General features: G+C 40.9%; 1 protein-coding gene across 1 annotated transcript in view; it reads left to right on the plus strand.

Moving 5' to 3' along the window:
• The window catches only part of LOC139454136 (ataxin-1-like), a 114,379-nt gene that overhangs the window by 79,781 nt on the left and 15,124 nt on the right, over nt 1–19,474 (plus strand). The window contains exon 3 of the mRNA XM_071235661.1: nt 13,693–15,368. Within this exon, the coding sequence (XP_071091762.1) occupies nt 13,693–15,368 (1,676 nt within the window). The remainder of the gene's footprint in view (nt 1–13,692; nt 15,369–19,474) is intronic.

The following is a 19,474-nucleotide window of genomic DNA, read 5'->3' on the forward strand; positions in this document are numbered from 1 at the left end:
TCAAACCCTTATTCCTGACCGTATGGACAATACCTACAAAGTTTCAGATGGACTTTTTGAGAAAATAATATAAGTTATCATTGTGACGTACTTACCAAAACAATTTGGTTATTTATTTATTTATTAATTCCTGACAATGTTGATGGGCTGAACCAAACTCTATTTTTATTTGTACTGTTAGAGGTTCTTGTTTGAGAGCATGTTGAATCTTTGACCTTGACATTTGGACAGACACATGGAAGGGTCAACACCTGTTTTGCTTGATTTCATATTCATGTGTCAAAGGTTAGAATGAATGTCTAGGTCTGGACAGGTTGTGAGCAGCATGCTTACCAGATATACTGTCAATGCTTGTACAGCTACGGAAATATGAAAAAGTCATGAGTAATTGCTGGGGTATATATGAAGTTGTTTATTAATTACACCATGTTAGGAGTTGCACTCAACTTGACAAATAACAAGGTTTAGGTTTGTAGCAAGCCACCCAGTTGTAACCTGCGACTGACTCTCAGCCCACATGCAGAATGTGCGGTAAATGTCTCGCGTCACCCACACACGTTACTTGAGGATGAGGTGAATTGTGAACATAGTCCTTCCTTCCCTTTCACTGAGGCTGCGCATTTCACCATTAGGAGGACATATCAGTGCACGATCCCAAGGCGGGTATGTTGTCAGTGTCTTGAGTACTGTGTCTTGAGTACTGTGTGTAGTATTTTGTGTAGTACTGTGTGTAGTACTGTGTGTAGTACTGTGGATACAGATACAGCGAGTAGCCAGTGTGAGTCACGTATTACACTATATAGACTGGGAGAGGTTAATGTGTATATGTTTATCAGCATCTTGGTTTTGAAGAGGAAATTTATTTGAATTGTTCACACTTCCTTTTATGATTTTATTAAAAAAATATATTTTTGTTATTTCAGTTGTAATTTTGAAGGTTCTTATTTTAATCAATGTTGCACAGTTGTCTTGTGCTTCTTAATGATGTACAAAATAAGTTACATGGTTATTTTTTATGAAATCAGATACATGGTTATATCCTACAAAATGAGAGATATATGGCTATAGCGTATGAAATGAGATATATGGTTATATCCAACAACATGAGATATATTGTTTTAGCGTATGAAATGAGATATATGGTTATATCCAACAAAATGAGATATATGGTTATAGCGTATGAAATGAGATATATGGTTATTATGTATAAAATGTGACATATGGTTGCAGTGTCCAATTTCAGATACAAAGTTGTATTGTCAAATAAGACACATGGTTTTAGTTTCCAAAATTGACACACAGTATATTGTACAAAATGAGATTTATGATTATATTGTACAAAATTAGGTATGTACCTTTGGTCAAAATGTCAAACATTGTATATTGTACAAAATGAGCAGATGTACAAATTTGCATTACTGTTAGTATAGAATTTTGTCTCAATATAAGATTCAAAATGAACACTATTTGATGAGTGAACACACCTTGATGTCAATTCCTGATTAGCTTTGGGAATGGTTTACAAGTTTGAAACACTCTTTGAAGCGGGTTAGCTGGCTTTTGCCTGTGACCTTCACTGCTAGCTCCCTGAGTCGGCAAAATTTGATGACACCCTATCAGCTGGGTCAGCGCTTGTAATTCTATCTCATTTCACAATAGATGTGACTCACTCTATCTGAATGGACATTTTTCTTTCAGTTTATGGGATATGGTTAATGTACAAGACGGTTGAATAACAGTTGTTCCATTGTGAGTGAGAGCATGCTCATGAAATAACGGTGGTGTGGGTAGCCTAGCGGATAACGCTTTGGCTCATCATAACCTTGACCTGAGCTTGAATCCTTATTTTGGTACATTTCTTAGGCCATGATTGGTGTCAAATTCATTCGTCAGTCAGTGTTTTGTCGTGTTTAAAATTCTCATTACAATGCTGGTGTTTGAAGAAATTGACATTGGATTTGTGAATAGCTGTCAATTATGTGGATGAAAAGTGTCCTGTCTGATGCTGTTCATCATCAAACCCTCACACTGAAATTGTTGCCTTGGACAGGGGCCCCTTCAATTGTCAAGTGTTGTTAAGTGTAATCATGTCACATGTGAATGATAGAAATAGTCTTGTAATGTTGTGTTAAGTATTGTGCCATCACATCTTAATTAAAGAAATAATTCCCTTTGACAATTAAAGAGGAAAATCAGGCTAATGGTAGTATGGTTGATGTACACTGGCATGAAATCTGTGATGTAAGCTGCTGTGAAATGTGTGATATCTGTTAACAGTTGGTGTGACAACATGTTGTAACTGCCTTGACATACTAGTACTGGAAAATTGTAATTACTTGTAGAAGTGAAATATTAGTCCCCCACCCTCAGTCAGTCAGCCCAATGTTTAACGTTGCATCCAAGATCTTCGTGTCCAGGATGATTTTAGTGGAAAACAAGAGGTTCCATGTTAAGGAGGTTTCACTGTATATGAGTTAATCAGTGTGGGTTTGTGGAAGCAAGAAGTTCCATGTTAGGAGGTTCAACTGTATAAGGGTGAATCAGTGTGGGTTTGTGGAAACAAGAGGTTCCATTTTAAGGAGGTTCCTCTGTATAAGGGTGAATCAGTGTGGGTTTGTGGCAACAAGAGGTTCCATGTTAAGGAGGTTCCACTGTATAAGGGTGAATCAGTGTGGGTTTGTGGAAACAAGAGGTTCCATTTTAAGGAGGTTCCTCTGTATAAGGGTGAATCAGTGGGTTTGTGGAAACACGAGGTTCCATTTTAAGGAGGTTTCACTGTATAAGGGTGAATCAGTATGGGTTTGTGGAAACACGAGGTTCCATTTTAAGGAGGTTTCACTGTATAAGGTTGAATCAGTATGGGTTTGTGGAAACAAGAAGTTCCATGTTAAGGAGGTTCAACTGTATAAGGGTGAATCAGTGTAGGTTTGTGGGAACAAGCGGTTCCATTTTAAGGAGGTTTCACTGTATAAGGGTGAATCAGTGTGGGTTTGTGGAAACACGAGATTCCATTTTAAGGAGGTTTCACTGTATAAGGTTGAATCAGTATGGGTTTGTGGAAACAAGAAGTTCCATGTTAAGGAGGTTCAACTGCATAAGGGTGAATCAGTGTGGATTTGTGGAAACAAGAGGTTCCATTTTAAGGAGGTTCCTCTGTATAAGTTTGTGGAAACAAGAAGTTCCATGTTAAGGAGGTTCAACTGTATAAGGGTGAATCAGTGTGGGTTTGTGGAAACAAGAGGTTCAATTTTAAGGAGGTTCCTCTGTATAAGGGTGAATCAGTGTGGGTTTGTGGCAACAAGAGGTTCCATTTTAAGGAGGTTCCACTGTATAAGGGTGAATCAGTGTGGGTTTGTGGAAACAAGAGGTTCCATTTTAAGGAGGTTCCTCTGTATAAGTTTGTGGAAACAAGAAGTTCCATGTTAAGGAGGTTCAACTGTATAAGGGTGAATCAGTGTGGGTTTGTGGAAACAAGAGGTTCAATTTTAAGGAGGTTCCTCTGTATAAGGGTGAATCAGTGTGGGTTTGTGGCAACAAGAGGTTCCATTTTAAGGAGGTTCCACTGTATAAGGGTGAATCAGTGTGGGTTTGTGGAAACAAGAGGTTCCATTTTAAGGAGGTTCCTCTGTATAAGGGTGAATCAGTGGGTTTGTGGAAACACGAGGTTCCATTTTAAGGAGGTTTCACTGTATAAGGGTGAATCAGTATGGGTTTATGGAGACAAGAGGTTTCATGTTATGGAGGTTCCACTGTATAAGGCTGAATCAGTGTGGGTTTGTGGGAACAAGAGGTTCCATTGTATGAGAGTGATCATGTTGAATGAGTGGAGAACACCAGCGAAGGCAAGACCACTGATCTGGTGTTGACCTGTCATTGACCTCCTGCCAGTGGTGAGAATGCAACCAACAACAAACATGCTGCAGACTGAGGCATATTGATCAAGGAGTGGGATGATATTGACCATTACAGCTGCTGACCATTGTCATGGCAGTTCTAGTCCCAGTCCTACCTACTTGTTCAGCTCATTAAAGCCAGCGGCTGTACAGATATATCATCAGCAGTACAGGGTATTACGCTGTTCATCCTTTTGTTGTAGTCATGGAGAGACAATGGTGCCGATGATTGAGCCGAGACTGCAGGGATCTTATTACAGTGTGTGCAACCAATGTTGGAAGCAAGAGGTGCCATATCCATTACATGTGAAGGAAATTGATGATTCATGAATAAGCATTTTTTGTTACAGGAATAGACTGGCTTACCTTCGATTTTACATCTGATTACTGTTTCATCGTGTCGGTGGATATGTTAGCCAAGGGTCTGTGCTCATCAGGACTCAAGTAACGATACACTAGCATCTTCTACCTCAACCACTACCACTTCACTACCCCAACTACTTCTACATCCACCACCACAACTAGAGCTACTACCACTACCACTACCATCATCAAATCACCACTAGTTGCTACTGCTAGAACTACTGCTACTGCTACTGCTGCTGCTGCTACTACTACTACTACTACTACTACTACTACTACTACTACTTCTACTTCTACAACTACTACTACTACTACTTCTACTTCTACTACTACTACTTCTACTACTACTTCTACTACTACTACTACTACTACTACTACTACTACTACTACTTCTACTACTACTTCTACTTCTACTACTACTACTACTACTACTACTACTACTACTACTACTACTATCACAACCATCACCTAATCACAACTATTACTACTGCTATTATTACTACTTATACTACTGTTACTATTACTAATACTGTATGGCATGGTTAGCGCAGTCATCTAAAGTACAGCAATTTGCTGTGTATCCCTTAGTCCCCGAAGCTTTGGAAAATGGTTTTGAATCCAGTAATGGCCCTGTTATGTTTCCGGGTTTAACCAAAGTGGTAAACATCTAAGACCTCTATCATTTTGAGCTTCCAGTTTCCACCCACATTCAGCTGACATGCCATGATATATAACTAAAATACTGTTTAGAAAGCAGCCACTCACACACTTCCACTGTTATTGCTTCTCGATATAATACCACAACTCCCACCATGAAATCACAACACACATCATTAATTGACAACACCCACCTTCAAACATCCACTATTACTACTCCTTACATCACTACCACCATCAAATCACAACTGCAACCATCAAACCTCCACAATTGCTTAGCTACCACCACCACCACCACTACCACCATCAAATCATGACACCTGGTGCCCTCCATGGCTAGTACAACCACAATACCACCATGACGCCTGGTGACCTCCATGGCTAGTACAATCACAATACCACCATGACACCTGGTGACCTCCATGGCTAGTACAACCACAATACCACCATGATGCCTGGGGCCCTCCATGGCTAGTACAACCACAATACCACCATGATGCCTGGTGACCTCCATGGCTAGTACAACCACAATACCACCATGACACCTGGTGACCTCCATGGCTAGTACAACCACAATACCACCATGATGCCTGGGGCCCTCCATGGCTAGTACAACCACAATACCACCATGACGCCTGGTGACCTCCATGGCTTGTACAACCACAATACCACCATGATGCCTGGGGCCCTCCATGGCTAGTACAACCACAATACCACCATGATGCCTGGGGCCCTCCATGGCTAGTACAACCACAATACCGCCATGACACCTGGTGCCCTCCATGTCTAGTACAACCACAATACCACAATGATGCCTGCTGACCTCCATGGCTAGTACAACCACAATACCACCATGACACCTGGTGCCCTCCATGGCTAGTACAACCACAATACCGCCATGACACCTGGTGACCACCATGGCTTGTACAACCACAACACCGCCATGACGCCTCGTGCCCTCCATGGCTAGTACAACCACAATACCACCATGACACCTGGTGCCCTCCATGGCTAGTACAACCACAATACCGCCATGACACCTGGTGACCACCATGGCTTGTACAACCACAATACCACCATGACACCTGGTGACCTCCATGGCTAGTACAACCACAATACCGCCATGACACTACTACAACCAGTATGGCCACTGCACTGCTCTGACCTCTTCCCTTCTTCCCCTGTATGTGTGTTAAATCTGACATATCCAGAAAAAGTGGTCCTTAAGGAGGTCCACAATAAATAAATGATACCTCAACATTCCTCACACCGTAGATCAATAAACTTAATCAAATACTTTGTAGTTCAACTTGTTGAATACAAAATGAGCTTGGCAATCATTTCCTGCTCCTGGTGGATATCTGAATCAGTCCAATTCAGCAGACAGTGTGGGCAGCCTCCTCAGCCTCCTTGTCAGCGGGTTCACCTCACAGGAGGCTGATGGGACAAGAGTTTGTAACCACTTTCGCTCCCAAGGGTCACTGGTAATGGGTTTTTTATTTCTTAGGTGTATATTGCCTCGAATACCTACTTCAGATTACAAATAACATTGTTTAGTGCAAGTCCTACCAGTCCTATTAAGAGTACATGTGTTGTCTAAATGGCCGAGTCTGGCCGGATGGCTGTGTGAGGTAACTCTACCGAAGGACCGGTAATGCTTTCTGAAACTTGACTTTTGTCCTGTTTTTCTTCTGATGTGAAGGAGTTCTTTCAGGATCAGCTGTGTTTGTGGAGAAGTTTTGAAGCCTGTTCAGGGGAAGTGACTTGGCTTGAAACATTTGAGTGAACACACATTAATATTAGTAGCTGATACAGGAGGATGGTGAAAAATATATGTGGAGTGAAGACATAAAAATTGTACTTGATAATAAGATTCATCATGTCAAAACTGTCAGGAAATATGTCAGATAATGAAATTGCATCCCTTAGCTGTTCCTTCTCTATCAAGTCCGGGGCAGTAGAGTAGCCTAGTGGTTAAGGCATTTGCAAGTCACGCTGCAGACCCGGGTTCGATTCCCGGCATGGGTACAATGTGTGAAGCCCATTTCTGATGTCCCCCGCCGTTATATTGCCGTGTAAACTGTGTAAAACCATACTCACTCACTCACTCACTCACTCACTCACTCTGTCAACGCCATGCTGGTGTTCCTGGCTCATCACAGTGGTCAGTGTTGACTGTGTTACTTTAATCCCTACTCCTTCATTAAACTGGAGTGCTTTGAAATAACTGAACTGGTGTTGAAGTTGCAGAAAACCCCTTCTCACTTTGAACACACTCACTCTGACAAATTACAGGGTTAAACCATTGCTCCGTAATATTCAATCTTGCAATCTATATTTTACCTCCTCATTGACCACATGGCTGTATGGATTGGTTCCGTTATTTTATTTTTTTATCTACCGCACACTGTAGTGCATGAGCAGTCATCGCAAACAAATCAGAAAAGTCACTTTACCAGCATCCATTAAGACAGTGTTCCAACTGATCATGACTGGTAAATGTTTCAGACTACAAGCATGCAGACTAATGAAGCTTGCATGTTCATTTGTATCGCTATCCCTATTAAGACTATTTGGAACAGTAGAAGAAAAGACTTGCTTCAGCTGCCACCCACACTGTCCTGGGAGAGTTAAATTTGACAGAAAATAACCAGCATGCATATTAAGACACTTCCCAGGATATTTACTAGTATTGGCATAGATACTGTGTGCCCTCAGGAACATTTCTTGTGTGTAAGTACCAGATAGTTAAAGCAGCAGTGTCACATTTCTGTTCCTGAAGTCACCTTGAAACCACATATTTACAAATTCATCTTTCTGATAGTTGCTAAAATCTGCTGCAGTTTTTGAAGGGACTAAAGTCTACTTCAGTTCTGCTCCAATCAATGGTAGTCAGCTCCAGTTTGCGATAGTCTGCTCCAGTCAATGGTAGTCTGCTCCAGTCAATGGTAGTCTGCTCCAGTTTGGGATAGTCTGCTCCAGTCAATGGTAGTCTGCTCCAGTTTGGGATTCTGCTCCAGTCAACGGTAGTCTGCTCTAATTTGGGGGAGTCAATTACATAGGGTACAATGTACATTGGTGTTCCCTAAGTGTATGTATGGAAATTAAATTCTTTTACAAATGGTCAATTAGTTGCCTTCTGCAGGGATGTATTTAAGAGTTGTGTTGGGGTTGATTCTGATCATCTTCTGTTCACATTTTTGACAGTCACTAATAGCAGCAGGATTGAAGTTTTTATCAGTTAATATGTAAGAGTAAGCCTGGAAAACTGAAATAGGAAATGTTGTGCTGTTTCATTATCTCTGTTGAAAAGAACTAGTATTGTCATACAGGCACAGTGATGTCACAAACAGTGAAAACACTGTTACGATCCTTATTTATTCCTGGTCTAATGTTTGTAAAGAGGTTGAAGATTTGCTTTGAATGATCTGTTCATTTCCATGAAGTTTGGATGTGTTTATGTAGGTTATAATCTTTCAAAACAAAAGATAACAAATTGTATTTAAAACTACAAAAACCTGTTGATTGTTATTCACATAAATGACTCCATACATGAGATCACTGTGCACAACTTGACGTTTCATTCACGTTTAAAAGTATTTTTATCATTAATCATTATATTTTTAGAAAACCAAAATGAACTTTGTTTTTTTATTCATCTATATCTGAAGTACAAAGCAGATGAAATAAGGAATTTCTTGAGTAAATGCAGATATCAAGACAGGTCCTATTTTTAGTCGTAGATGTATGTTCTGGACTGAAAGAGCTTCGTGGTGGTAGAAAAACATATTTTTCTGTAAAGGTTTGTTTCACAAACAGCTAAATGAGGTTTCTTGTTTTAAAGCTATCAACCACTGTGGAGATGTATTTCAGTGTGTTTGACACAATCCAATGAAACATTGGAGTAACGAATTACAAAAACTTGTAGTCATTTTGTTGATATGATAGCAAATTGTTTCTCAAAATAGCTCCCACGTCGGTAGATTCACAGCAGGAGTTGTATAGTCGTGTGACCACAAAGAGCGAGCTACTCTAAAAGGACATAGCTGACGCAAAATATATTGATTATTTCGCATACGCAAGATTAAAGAGAATCTGTCGCCGTACATGTGCGCTGAAGAGGCTCAGCCTCCCACCTGACTACGTGGCTTGGAGTAGGTTCTCAAAGTATGACTGTCGCCTTATTCTCTGACATTTATTAAATTAGCTGACCACACTAAGAAAATAGGCATTATATATATGAACATAAAATATGTAATGACATTTGATGTCATCGGTCAGAATTATCACAGAGTTGACAGAAGTGGTATTAATAGCCGTAAGTTGTGGGTAATTACAGATATGGAATGAGATTTGTTGTAGATCGGGATGGCAAATCAATGGCCCAGTGTATTTCACTCTACAGCAACACCCACGATGCTTTTGTTTCTAACAGAGCCGCTGGTAATGGGATTGACATGACCAACTTCCTGTTAATTTGTGTAGTAGTTATGGTGGGAGCACAAACAGTTTTGATGTCCTGTATGTGTGTATATATATCGTGTATGGTCAATGTGGGTATCTAGTGTCACGTCCGTAGATCTGTGGGTCAAGAGACAAGTCTTGTTGAAGTAAGTAGGATTGCATTCTTGCTGGCATGTGTGAAAGTGGGTAAAATCTTTACAGTCTTTAATCAATCTCATTAAAATCAGATCTTAGTTCTCACTACTGCTAAACAAAGATCTGAGGACATCCCATTACAGGTCACGTCAAAACGACCTTTCATTCGACCAATCAGAGTGTCACTTCCCAGATCAGGAAGGTGACAGTCGGAATGTCTTTTCCCATCATATCACTTCAAAGAATTTGACACAGGGTATTCCAAATGACAGTTACGAGCTTTACGACTGAATCCATACAATCTAGGCCAGAATTTACCCATTCCAGAATATGTATTTTTTCACTTATCAAATGTTTAATCAACAATTTGTCAAAATATGTTTTGAGCCAAGTCGCCAGTTTTAAGCTGCCTTCTGATTGGTTAATGTCAACTTCTTTTCAGTCATTCCATTGGTCGGTGAAAGTTTGTGAAATATTGGTCTGATGATACCTATAATGGGATGTCCTCAGATCTTTGTTTAAGATCTCAGATCTGATTTTAATGAGATTGGTCTTTGATAGAATTGAGATTCTTTGGATGATTTCGAGAAATGGGAAGCCTAGGAGGTATGGATGTTAGTTGATGTTGAGGGTTGAGAGTGGGGGAGCTAGGTGACAGAATTTGCTATGCAGAGGTGCATCCCTTTGACGTGCAGCAACCTGTGATCAAGGTTATGAATCCCGTTTTGCCCTGATTATGTCTTTCCCCCCAAAGGGAGGGGAGACATATTGTTTTTGGCTTGGTTCCCGTTGTCATATGCACTAGTCAGCAGCTTCATTTGTACCTTGTGCTATTTTGAAATTTGTCAAAAAATCTTTTTTTTTACGTTTCCATAGAAACAACTCTAGGCTTGGTTCCGAGCCATAACTTTCAAACTAATGAATATTTTTGCTTGAAACTATACATTGACCATCAAACTAGTAGCATTTGTTTCCCTCGAAAACTCTACAGTTATTTCTGCATGAAACCATTATCTTTCCAGGCTATAATTTGCAATTATTGTTTTTCAGATTTGCAAACACTTATACAGTAACAACTTGAACTAAAATTAAAAAAAGTGGTAAATGCCCAAGATCTGCATCACTCACATATCAAGCAGACATGCTATGATATTAATGGAATACTGTTCGAAGTGTCATTCTAAGCAAATGTCAAGTAAAAACAAGTAATGATGGGCCATGTATTAACACTTGAATCAACAGAGGTCCTACAAAAAGACACATTTTTGGCACATTCTGGAGATGAGCATTGTCTTTCGGTGACAGGAATTATCTGTGTGGTGTAGCACAGTGTCATGGCCCAGTACTGTGGAGTTCAGCTTTTAATTTCTTATGGCTAATTAGTCCTAAAGGGTTGCTTAAATGGGAATCAATGTTGAATGTGTATGATTAATGTTGCCATGGATTGTTGCTCACCGTGTTGACCACTAGTTTCATGGTTAGGCCCAGAGTCCGTTACTTTACATGTACATATATAATACTTACACACAACTGGTTCATACTTGCAATGAGTAGTAGGATGTTATATGTAATTATTGACTGACAGATCCGCCGATCCTGTTTTCATCAAAAAAGGAAAAGAAAAATATTTTGTGATATGTGTTTCCACTCCAACATGTCATTCATATTATAATATTTGTGATTCTTGAGTGTTTTAATCATTCATTTTCTGTAAGTCTCTCAAGTACTATTCCACAATTGTGTGCCTTTGGCATGCCAGGATCCAGTGGTCATCTGTTCCATTGTCACTTTCTTCCAAATAATGGGATCAGTGGGGTAGCACAGTGGTTAAAGTGTTGGCTCTTCACGCCGAAGACCCGGGTTCAATTGCCCACATGGGTACAATTTGTGAAGCCCATACTCCGGTGTCCCCCGCCCTGATATTGCTGGAATATTGCTAAAAGCGCCATAAAACCATACTTACTCACTCACTCCAAACAAGGATGATTGGTTGGTCAGCACCTTGCCCACGGTGGTAGATGTCATCAAAGTGGTCAACATGTAACACTTCAGGCTCGGCTCCCATTATAACCTGACTCCCTGTGATGTTACTGAAAAAAACTCAACTCACTCACTATGACAGATCCTGTTTATCCTCAAATATTCCTTGGTTAAAGTTGCATAATAAGGGAAATTTGGAGTAAATACTTAAAAAGTAAATGTAGGTGTCAGATGTCAATATTCAATTATATGTGACGTTTCATGGTAGATGCTTCAATAGTCAATTATAAGTGTAGTTTCATGGCAGATGATTCAATAGTCAATTATAATTGTAGTTTCCGTAAAGGTAGATGTTTTGCACATTTGTACCTTTTATTTGTCTGCAGTGTCAGAAACCCATTAATTGTGTGCAAAATATTGTTAATTTTGATAAACTCATTTCAGTGATAATCTTGCACATACTGACTTTTATTTCCACATTAACATGAAACTTGGCTCCAATTTGATTGCATGTTCCTTCATATAGGTATTGACTTTCTAGAACCAATTTATTGTTGCTAGTCACAATGAACATCTTGGTCGAGGAGAAATGGTTGCACAAAACCAGCCTTTCATACTCAACATTAACTGTATAGGTACTAGTCGAAGACGATCAATAACCTGACAGTTATAGTCATGTGTATGCACTTCCACTTGCAGCCATTGTCGGATAACATAAATCATTTGGACTTTATGAATTGATTTTTTAGAGCATGTTTCAGAAGGAATAACTGAGCAGCCCATTGTTACGTATGTACAAAGATAAACTTTAGGCTGGTCAGGGTTGAAGCATGAATGGATGATGCACTGACGAAGCTGGGTGATCGATTGTGGTTTCATGTAGTCAGCAATATCTAAAGGTAGTGGTCCACGAAGTGTAATTACACCTAGCCCTTTTCCCTTGAGTGTTTGTGGGGCTAGGACTTCCAAAAGTCAGTGGTAATGGTCATGGGAGGCCTCGACAGGCCTGGATCAACAGACAAGTCATTGGTTGGTCAGAGATGAATCCTGTGGATGTGGAGGAACTTGCTAAGTCTGCCAGGTTACTGATATACCTTATGAACTATGCACTATACTGACACAGTAGCCATTGTGCTCATGCAATACCCCTTATAGTCAGATAAGCAGTGTTTTCCTGGAGTTTAATGCAGATATTCACTGTTTAGACCAACAAGATGAGATGTCGCATCCATGTGATAAATTGTCACATATCAAGAGGGTATCAAGGACATCAAGCCTTTACTTTCAGTGAGATATTTGCATCTGTCAGGGAGAATTTGAATACAGCACCCTTTAAATCTAAATATTAACCAGTCATCATACTCTAATCCGGGAGCCTCCCTGACAGATCGGGAGGTATCACATGTATGATGTCATTACCTTCAGATATTAACTGAATTCCAGCTGATGTTGTTGAACTGTATATATATATATATTTTTCATTGAAATACCGTCTGCCAAGTTAAGTGGCATATCTAAATATATTTTTTCCAAAGTTGTTCTATAAATATATCTGATCTCATTCTCATTATGATTTATCAATGGAACATATGTGGTACTTCTGTAGTTATTTTGGACCTTGAACTTTGAGCTTTCCAGACACTCCTCCAGTCTATTCCCAACTCACTGTCTTTATTGCAGATTGTGACCACATAATGTCCTCTATTTCCGAATGGCAGCGTTTGGTGTTTCCACATGCTGCATATAGCTCGGTGTAGCCTGAAGGAGAAGTTCTAACTGTGTCCCAGCCTGTTGGCAACGGCAACCATCCCATCAATGTAGTCTTCATTTCAGGCCCTGATGGTTGCTGTCAACGTGTAGCTTGCTCCTAGACTCTCCTAGTTGCTCTGCTGGCATGCTGTATGTCATTTACCCTCTGTTGGAAACCTTTCATATTACCACATTTTACTACCTTTCCTGAAATTTTGTATTCGCCTAGGTGTTCTGGGTAGTAGTGGTTCTGATTGTACATGTTAAAATGTGGTTCACAGATTAAAACCATCAAGAGTGTTCATTTTCATCTGTAACAATATCTTTGTTTCTGTTGAAGTGATTTGAAGGTCAAGGTCATGATCATTGGTCCAGAAAGTACCAGACAACCATCTTAGATTGTGTATGCAACTGTGCTGTTGTGTTACTGTGATTGTGTTGTATGTTTCAGGCCCTGATGGTCAGTCCCTGCTGTGTTCCGAGTCTCTCTCCTCCACACCACCAAGTGATGACACGCAGAGGCTGTCACAAGATAGAGATCCTTCAGCCTGGAAAAAATCCGACTTGCTCAAAAACCGCAAAGTACCCCTACAGTACGCTTTGATAGTCTCCAATGACCATCCCTCTGGTGGCCAACATAAAGCGCTAGGAAACAACGTCCATCCACAGCATATACAACTCATTGCGGACAAGGAGAATAACATTGACAGTGGGGTCGTGGATGGGCTTCCACACAACAATGAAGCTCATGCAGACAATCGCATGAACTCAAATGGCTTCGAAAGGGCTAGAATGACCGGTGGCACACCGTCAACCAACGAAAATCTGGTATGGTTAGCCGATGTTGCTGTCAGTCAGAACCAAGCCCAATCGCGGCCTGCTGAGGGCATGATAAGTGGCAGGTCATCACAGAACCAAGGTCAAGGTCAAACTCAAGAATCCCAGCAAACAATGCTTTCTGCAGGAGCGTCTGTTGGCAGCGTGTTTCGTCCGTCTCTCACTGAACCGTCTCAGCGTCTCCTCGCAGGCGGGCAGTACATGAGTGGAGGTGGCAGTGCCTCATCGCTCGGACAGTATTCTCCCTTGTATAGTGTGCACGGTCAACCCTCGCATTTGACCGCCTCAGTTCCCCAGTTTAGTGCTTTCTATCACCAGTACCCGCAGAGCTACCCCCACGGGTCAGCTGCCCTTATTGCTGGTCACTATCCACATATAGAGTCGTACTCTGCTGTGCTCGCCAGCATGGGCAGCCACGTTCAACATGGTGGCCATTCACAACTACCTCGGTCACCATACATGCCCAGTGGACATATACCTCAGTATTCGGTCCTGGGATCCCATAGAACAATGCCGTCTGCCAGTTCCCCTGGACCAAATGCCACTCATCATCAACAATCTGCTCACCCAGCAGGGACAGTAAGTCTTTCAGGTGGAGAATCTCTCGTGTCACCAAAACTAGAGTCTCAAGAAGGTGAAGGTCGTTGCCATAGATCGGGCTCCACCAGCAGTTTACGTGATGAAAAGGGGTCCAATTTGTCCCCAAATACGGGACACTCATCTGTTAAAGGTTTAAATGTACGAGAATCGCCAAAAGGGTTTCTCGACAAAGACTTTTATAAAGTACCAAGCGGGAAGGAGGGAAGTTTGAAACACAGAATACTTACCCGGCCCCAGGACAGTCAGTTGGAGGGGGCACATATAGATGACTCCAAATACGCATTACCTGGCAAACATGATGAGCCTTTATTAAAACGAACAAAGTTTAGTTCCTACTCAGGGATGCCCTCCTCTCACTCTTCAGCAGCCCATTCTCGGGGCCAGTCGGAATCTGTGTCCCATGGACTTGGCCCTGGCCCCCCAAACACAGCCCGAGTGTCCCCCTCCCCCCAAACTTCATATCCCCCCTCACATCTGCATTATCCTCCCCACTTTATGAAAGGTTCTATCATTCAGCTGGCTAATGGTGAATTGAAGCGTGTCGAGGATTTACAAACAGACGATTTTGTGGTTAGTGCAGATATCAGCTCGGATCTCAAGATTGACTCCAGCACTGTGGTTCGGATTCAGGAACAGCCAGAGAGAGGCACGGCCATCCTCGGCTTTTCTGTTGGAGAACATCGGGTACAGGTGAGAAGATAAACCACTCATATGTTACAGGGATTATTCATGACACTAAAAGTGCCTTAGTTGTGAGCCAAATGTTAGGAAAATCACCATGCACTCTCCCAATAGTCAGAAACAGTAGAAATTTGATATTTCCAATAGTTCAAGTATGCTCACTGTTCAGGTTAGCTTCAAGCAAAACAAGTCATTATCTCTGGTAAATAACATACTCCACATACTTCAGTCAGTGTTCCAATTATAGGGGTGTCCTGGGATTGTGCTTAGAGTCACTGATTGTGGGTTTGAATCCAAGATTCACAGTGATTATGGTTCTAATTAGGTTGTCAGCGCCATTCTCGTACTTTTGAGTTTAACCAAAGTGATAAGTGTCAAGGACCTGCTTTAAGGATCAGGTATGATTTAGCTGTCTAAAACATGCACCAGTGCAACCTATAATTTACTGAAAACTGCAGCCTAATATTTATGTCTTCATGCTCGAAGTGCATGTCAAAATCTTTCAAATTTGTGTTGAACCTTACATCTTAAACTTTCAACATTCGAGAGTCATGACAAGGTTCCCTTGACACCAATGTGCCTCATTAGCGCAAGAGGGGCGGTCGGGTAGCCTAATGGTTAAAGCGTTCGCTCGTCATATCAAAGACCTGTGATATAGCTGCAGTATGGCCAAAAGCAGCGTAAAACCATACTCACTCATTAGCGCAAGACAATGATCGCTAATTGTGTTAGGTCTGCAAGGGTTAACAGAATACCATCATCAATGACAGGGAATTATGATGACATATTTTTACAAAGCATTATGTTTATTTTTGTGAGCTGTGTGTTCATTCAACACAGTTGCTACCATAAAACAACATCTGTGAAGGGCCAGAGTCGTCAAATCAATGAATTTCCCAGCACAATTTGGCAGGTTGCCACTGTAGTGGAAGATGGTGTATGTCTCTGGCTCATGTCACACTACTGGAAATGAATGGACCAAGGCAGGAATGGGGAAAGTCATTGAACCTAATTCAATGAGTGGATCAATTCCTGCTTTTCTTTCAATGTTGCATATTTTAGGCAGGTTTTCCAATGGGGTTTGTTTGCCGATGGGTTTATTTTCAGCTGTGGTATTTGCCCATTGAGTGAATGGTGGTATTCTTGTTTATCACATATCAGAGCAATGGTTTGAAATGGGCAGCTGACAATTACATTGATGGAATTTTATAAGAAGCAAGTGAGCAGCTTCTTGGGGACACAGACACTCTCCTGAGAGTTTGGCACCAAGGGCACCAGTCATCATTAGGGGATGACATGTATGTCATTTGGGTCTGCCAGACTGTGTTTATTGCCGACCTCATGACACATTTGCCAATAGTTTCGAAGGGTAAGAAGAACCAGAATAGACTAACATCTAGTCAATGAAATCTTTAATGTTGTATGTTTTCTTATTGTACATGTTTAATGAAGTCTCTTATTACGCAATACATTTCTCCCCCAACATGTTGTTTCATGGCTTAATTTGCCTTTTATAATCTTTTTTGTTTTCATAAAGTACATATATTCCTCAGTAATGGTGGAGGACTAGACAGTGAATAGTGATGACATCTTAATTCCCCTCAACTCCCTTCAAAATGATGGAATTCTATTAGCATATTTTACGATATCTTCAATATAAGACAACAGTGAGGACGATAATGGGCTTGTTGGCTAGTGCAAGGTGTTCTCCCAGAGCTGCTTGCCTAGCTTTGGTATTCATGAAATCTTCTTGTTGGCTGTTGTTAATTTCCAATATGTCAATCAAGCTGTATTGAAATCATTTAGTGATGTCCATTTGTTGTCAAGTCAACAGAGAAGGAGATGCGCTGTATTTGGATAGGACAAACAAGTCTTAATTCTTTATCAAACCCGTTTGCTGTTTACAATAGTCAATGTTTTCTTGTTCAGTATTAGACAGGATACATAAATCTTTGACTCTATGAACCTTTATTGATTGTCAATGAGAATATTGGGATTGATTGTGTGGTGTCAGTTTACCTATGGACATCAACTCTGCCACTCAGTGGGATCCAACAGCTGATTCCACAGATGGCGAGGGTTGCGACATATTCCAAGACTCCCATATCTGATAATGGCCTGCCTATGACGAGTTCAGCTGGTTTGTCATTTGCCCAAACTCTCATAGAGGATGCTTTTATTTTTGGCAATCTTAACCATCCAATAGGATTGGTGATTCTATTTCGGTCATTGCTGTCATTGACCGAAAGTTTACAGTCTTTGATCGGAACCCATTAATGCTGTAGAAATCGAACATCTCCCTAAAGGCAGCATTCATTGATTGTGGCATCACCTACGTCTGATGGCAGCTCACCATCAGGCGGGGGCGGACACCGTAAGATGAAGTGCACTATTTTTAGCAATCTCCAGTGGTTAAAGCGAGTAAATGAATAGATAACCTTCCACGTCATAGGGACGGAGACTTGCGTCTTGTTTTCAGACAGTCAATCACCGGTTTTGTTGTTATGGCGTAATCCACGATACAACGGACAGAATTAGCATCAGGCTCAGGTGCCTACGTAGTAGTTTCCTATGTCATAGTGTGACTGACACCATCGCTGAATTCTGGCCAGGTGTGGGCGAGAAGTGACCGCAGCATCTGGCGTGGGATCAACTGAGTCCTCATACAGATCAATTATTCATTGTCTCCCCAGCAGAGCTGTCATTTAGAGAAATGTATAGATCCATGAGAGCTGTAATGTCACAACACCAAAGTGTCTAATGTTGTACACAGGACCTAATGGCATGGAACTACTGCACATTACAATGAGTGCCTTGGTAAATGTGGACGGGCGTTAACAAATATATTTGGATCAAACATGATGAGGCTTGGCAGATCTTTGATAGAAGTCAGTTTATCTTTGTGTTAACTTATGCTCAGTGGAAAATGCATCGCTGTGATTTGTTTTGTATTAGGAACCAGTTCGAAACTTCGATGTTAGTTAGGTGGGGTGGGGTGGGTTGGTTAATGGCCCTGCAAGTTTTCAATCCACCAATTAGCATCAACTTACCTGATTTCTCACTTTTTTATATAGTAACTGAACTGAACCAATCCTGTTTTCATTCATATGCTGTTTGGAGTTGTTGTTATATACATCCAGTCTTTACACAAGGTAGGGTTTTATCATCACCGGCAATAGTCCGTGTAGTGCGTAATATATGATGACAGATTTGATCTATAAAAACCTAAAAATGATTGTCAACAACTAATAAATAAACTTCATTCAATGAATGTTCTGAAAAAATGGGGCGAAACACGAGAATGCATGACTAGGTATTGTGGTAGCCCACAAATCCTGATGCTTTCCTTGTGGTCAATACAGCTGTGACATTATCCATGCTTTCGTCATGGAAGGTAGGGCTTACTTCTTTCATCATCTTTATCATAGGCCGTATTCAGTCTTGGTTGATGCAGGTTTTTGTTAAGCCCTCAAATTTCAGGTGTTTGCTGAATGAGGAATCTCCATGATGTTGGCCGCTTGCGTAACTTGACTGTTAGTAACAGAGATTTGAGTATTTGTTTTGCTGACAATTTGAACATGACATTGAGTATCAGTCGAAGAATCCATCCCAAGGATCAGACTTAGGTTGTATTTTCCTCAGTGTCGAGGAGTATCAGTCGAAGGATTCTTGTTTCTTCTTCCACTGTATGTCCTATCACTGTCACATGTGCAATCATGTTGCATTCAGCCCCAGGATATGAGGATCATGGCACTCACACAACCTTTGACGATGTCAAGTGCAATGTTATCTTTTCACTTGAGAGTTGAGAAAAAGGTGTTTTTGTCAAATGAAATATTTCCGTGTCGGGGAGAAGAGGGCCCATTCCCCAGGATGACACAATTCACCCCCAGCCAATCAAACAACTTGTAGCCCCCATATGACATGCACACTCACTGTCACAGTGATAGAAATTGCCACGACTTGTCCTATAGTCAAACTGCCCACAAGTTAAGGTATCATATGGACTAGTAGAAATTTGCCATTTTTAAAGGTTTTGCTGTATGATATAGTTTAGGACTAGTGGAGTAAAGTGTTAGTTTCTATCACTGGGTCATTATTAAAGGGTAACACAG

This window comes from Haliotis cracherodii, unplaced genomic scaffold, assembly GCF_022045235.1.
Source record: "Haliotis cracherodii isolate W230 unplaced genomic scaffold, xgHalCrac1.p SCAF_10, whole genome shotgun sequence".
Classification (NCBI taxonomy): Eukaryota; Metazoa; Mollusca; class Gastropoda; order Lepetellida; family Haliotidae; genus Haliotis; species Haliotis cracherodii.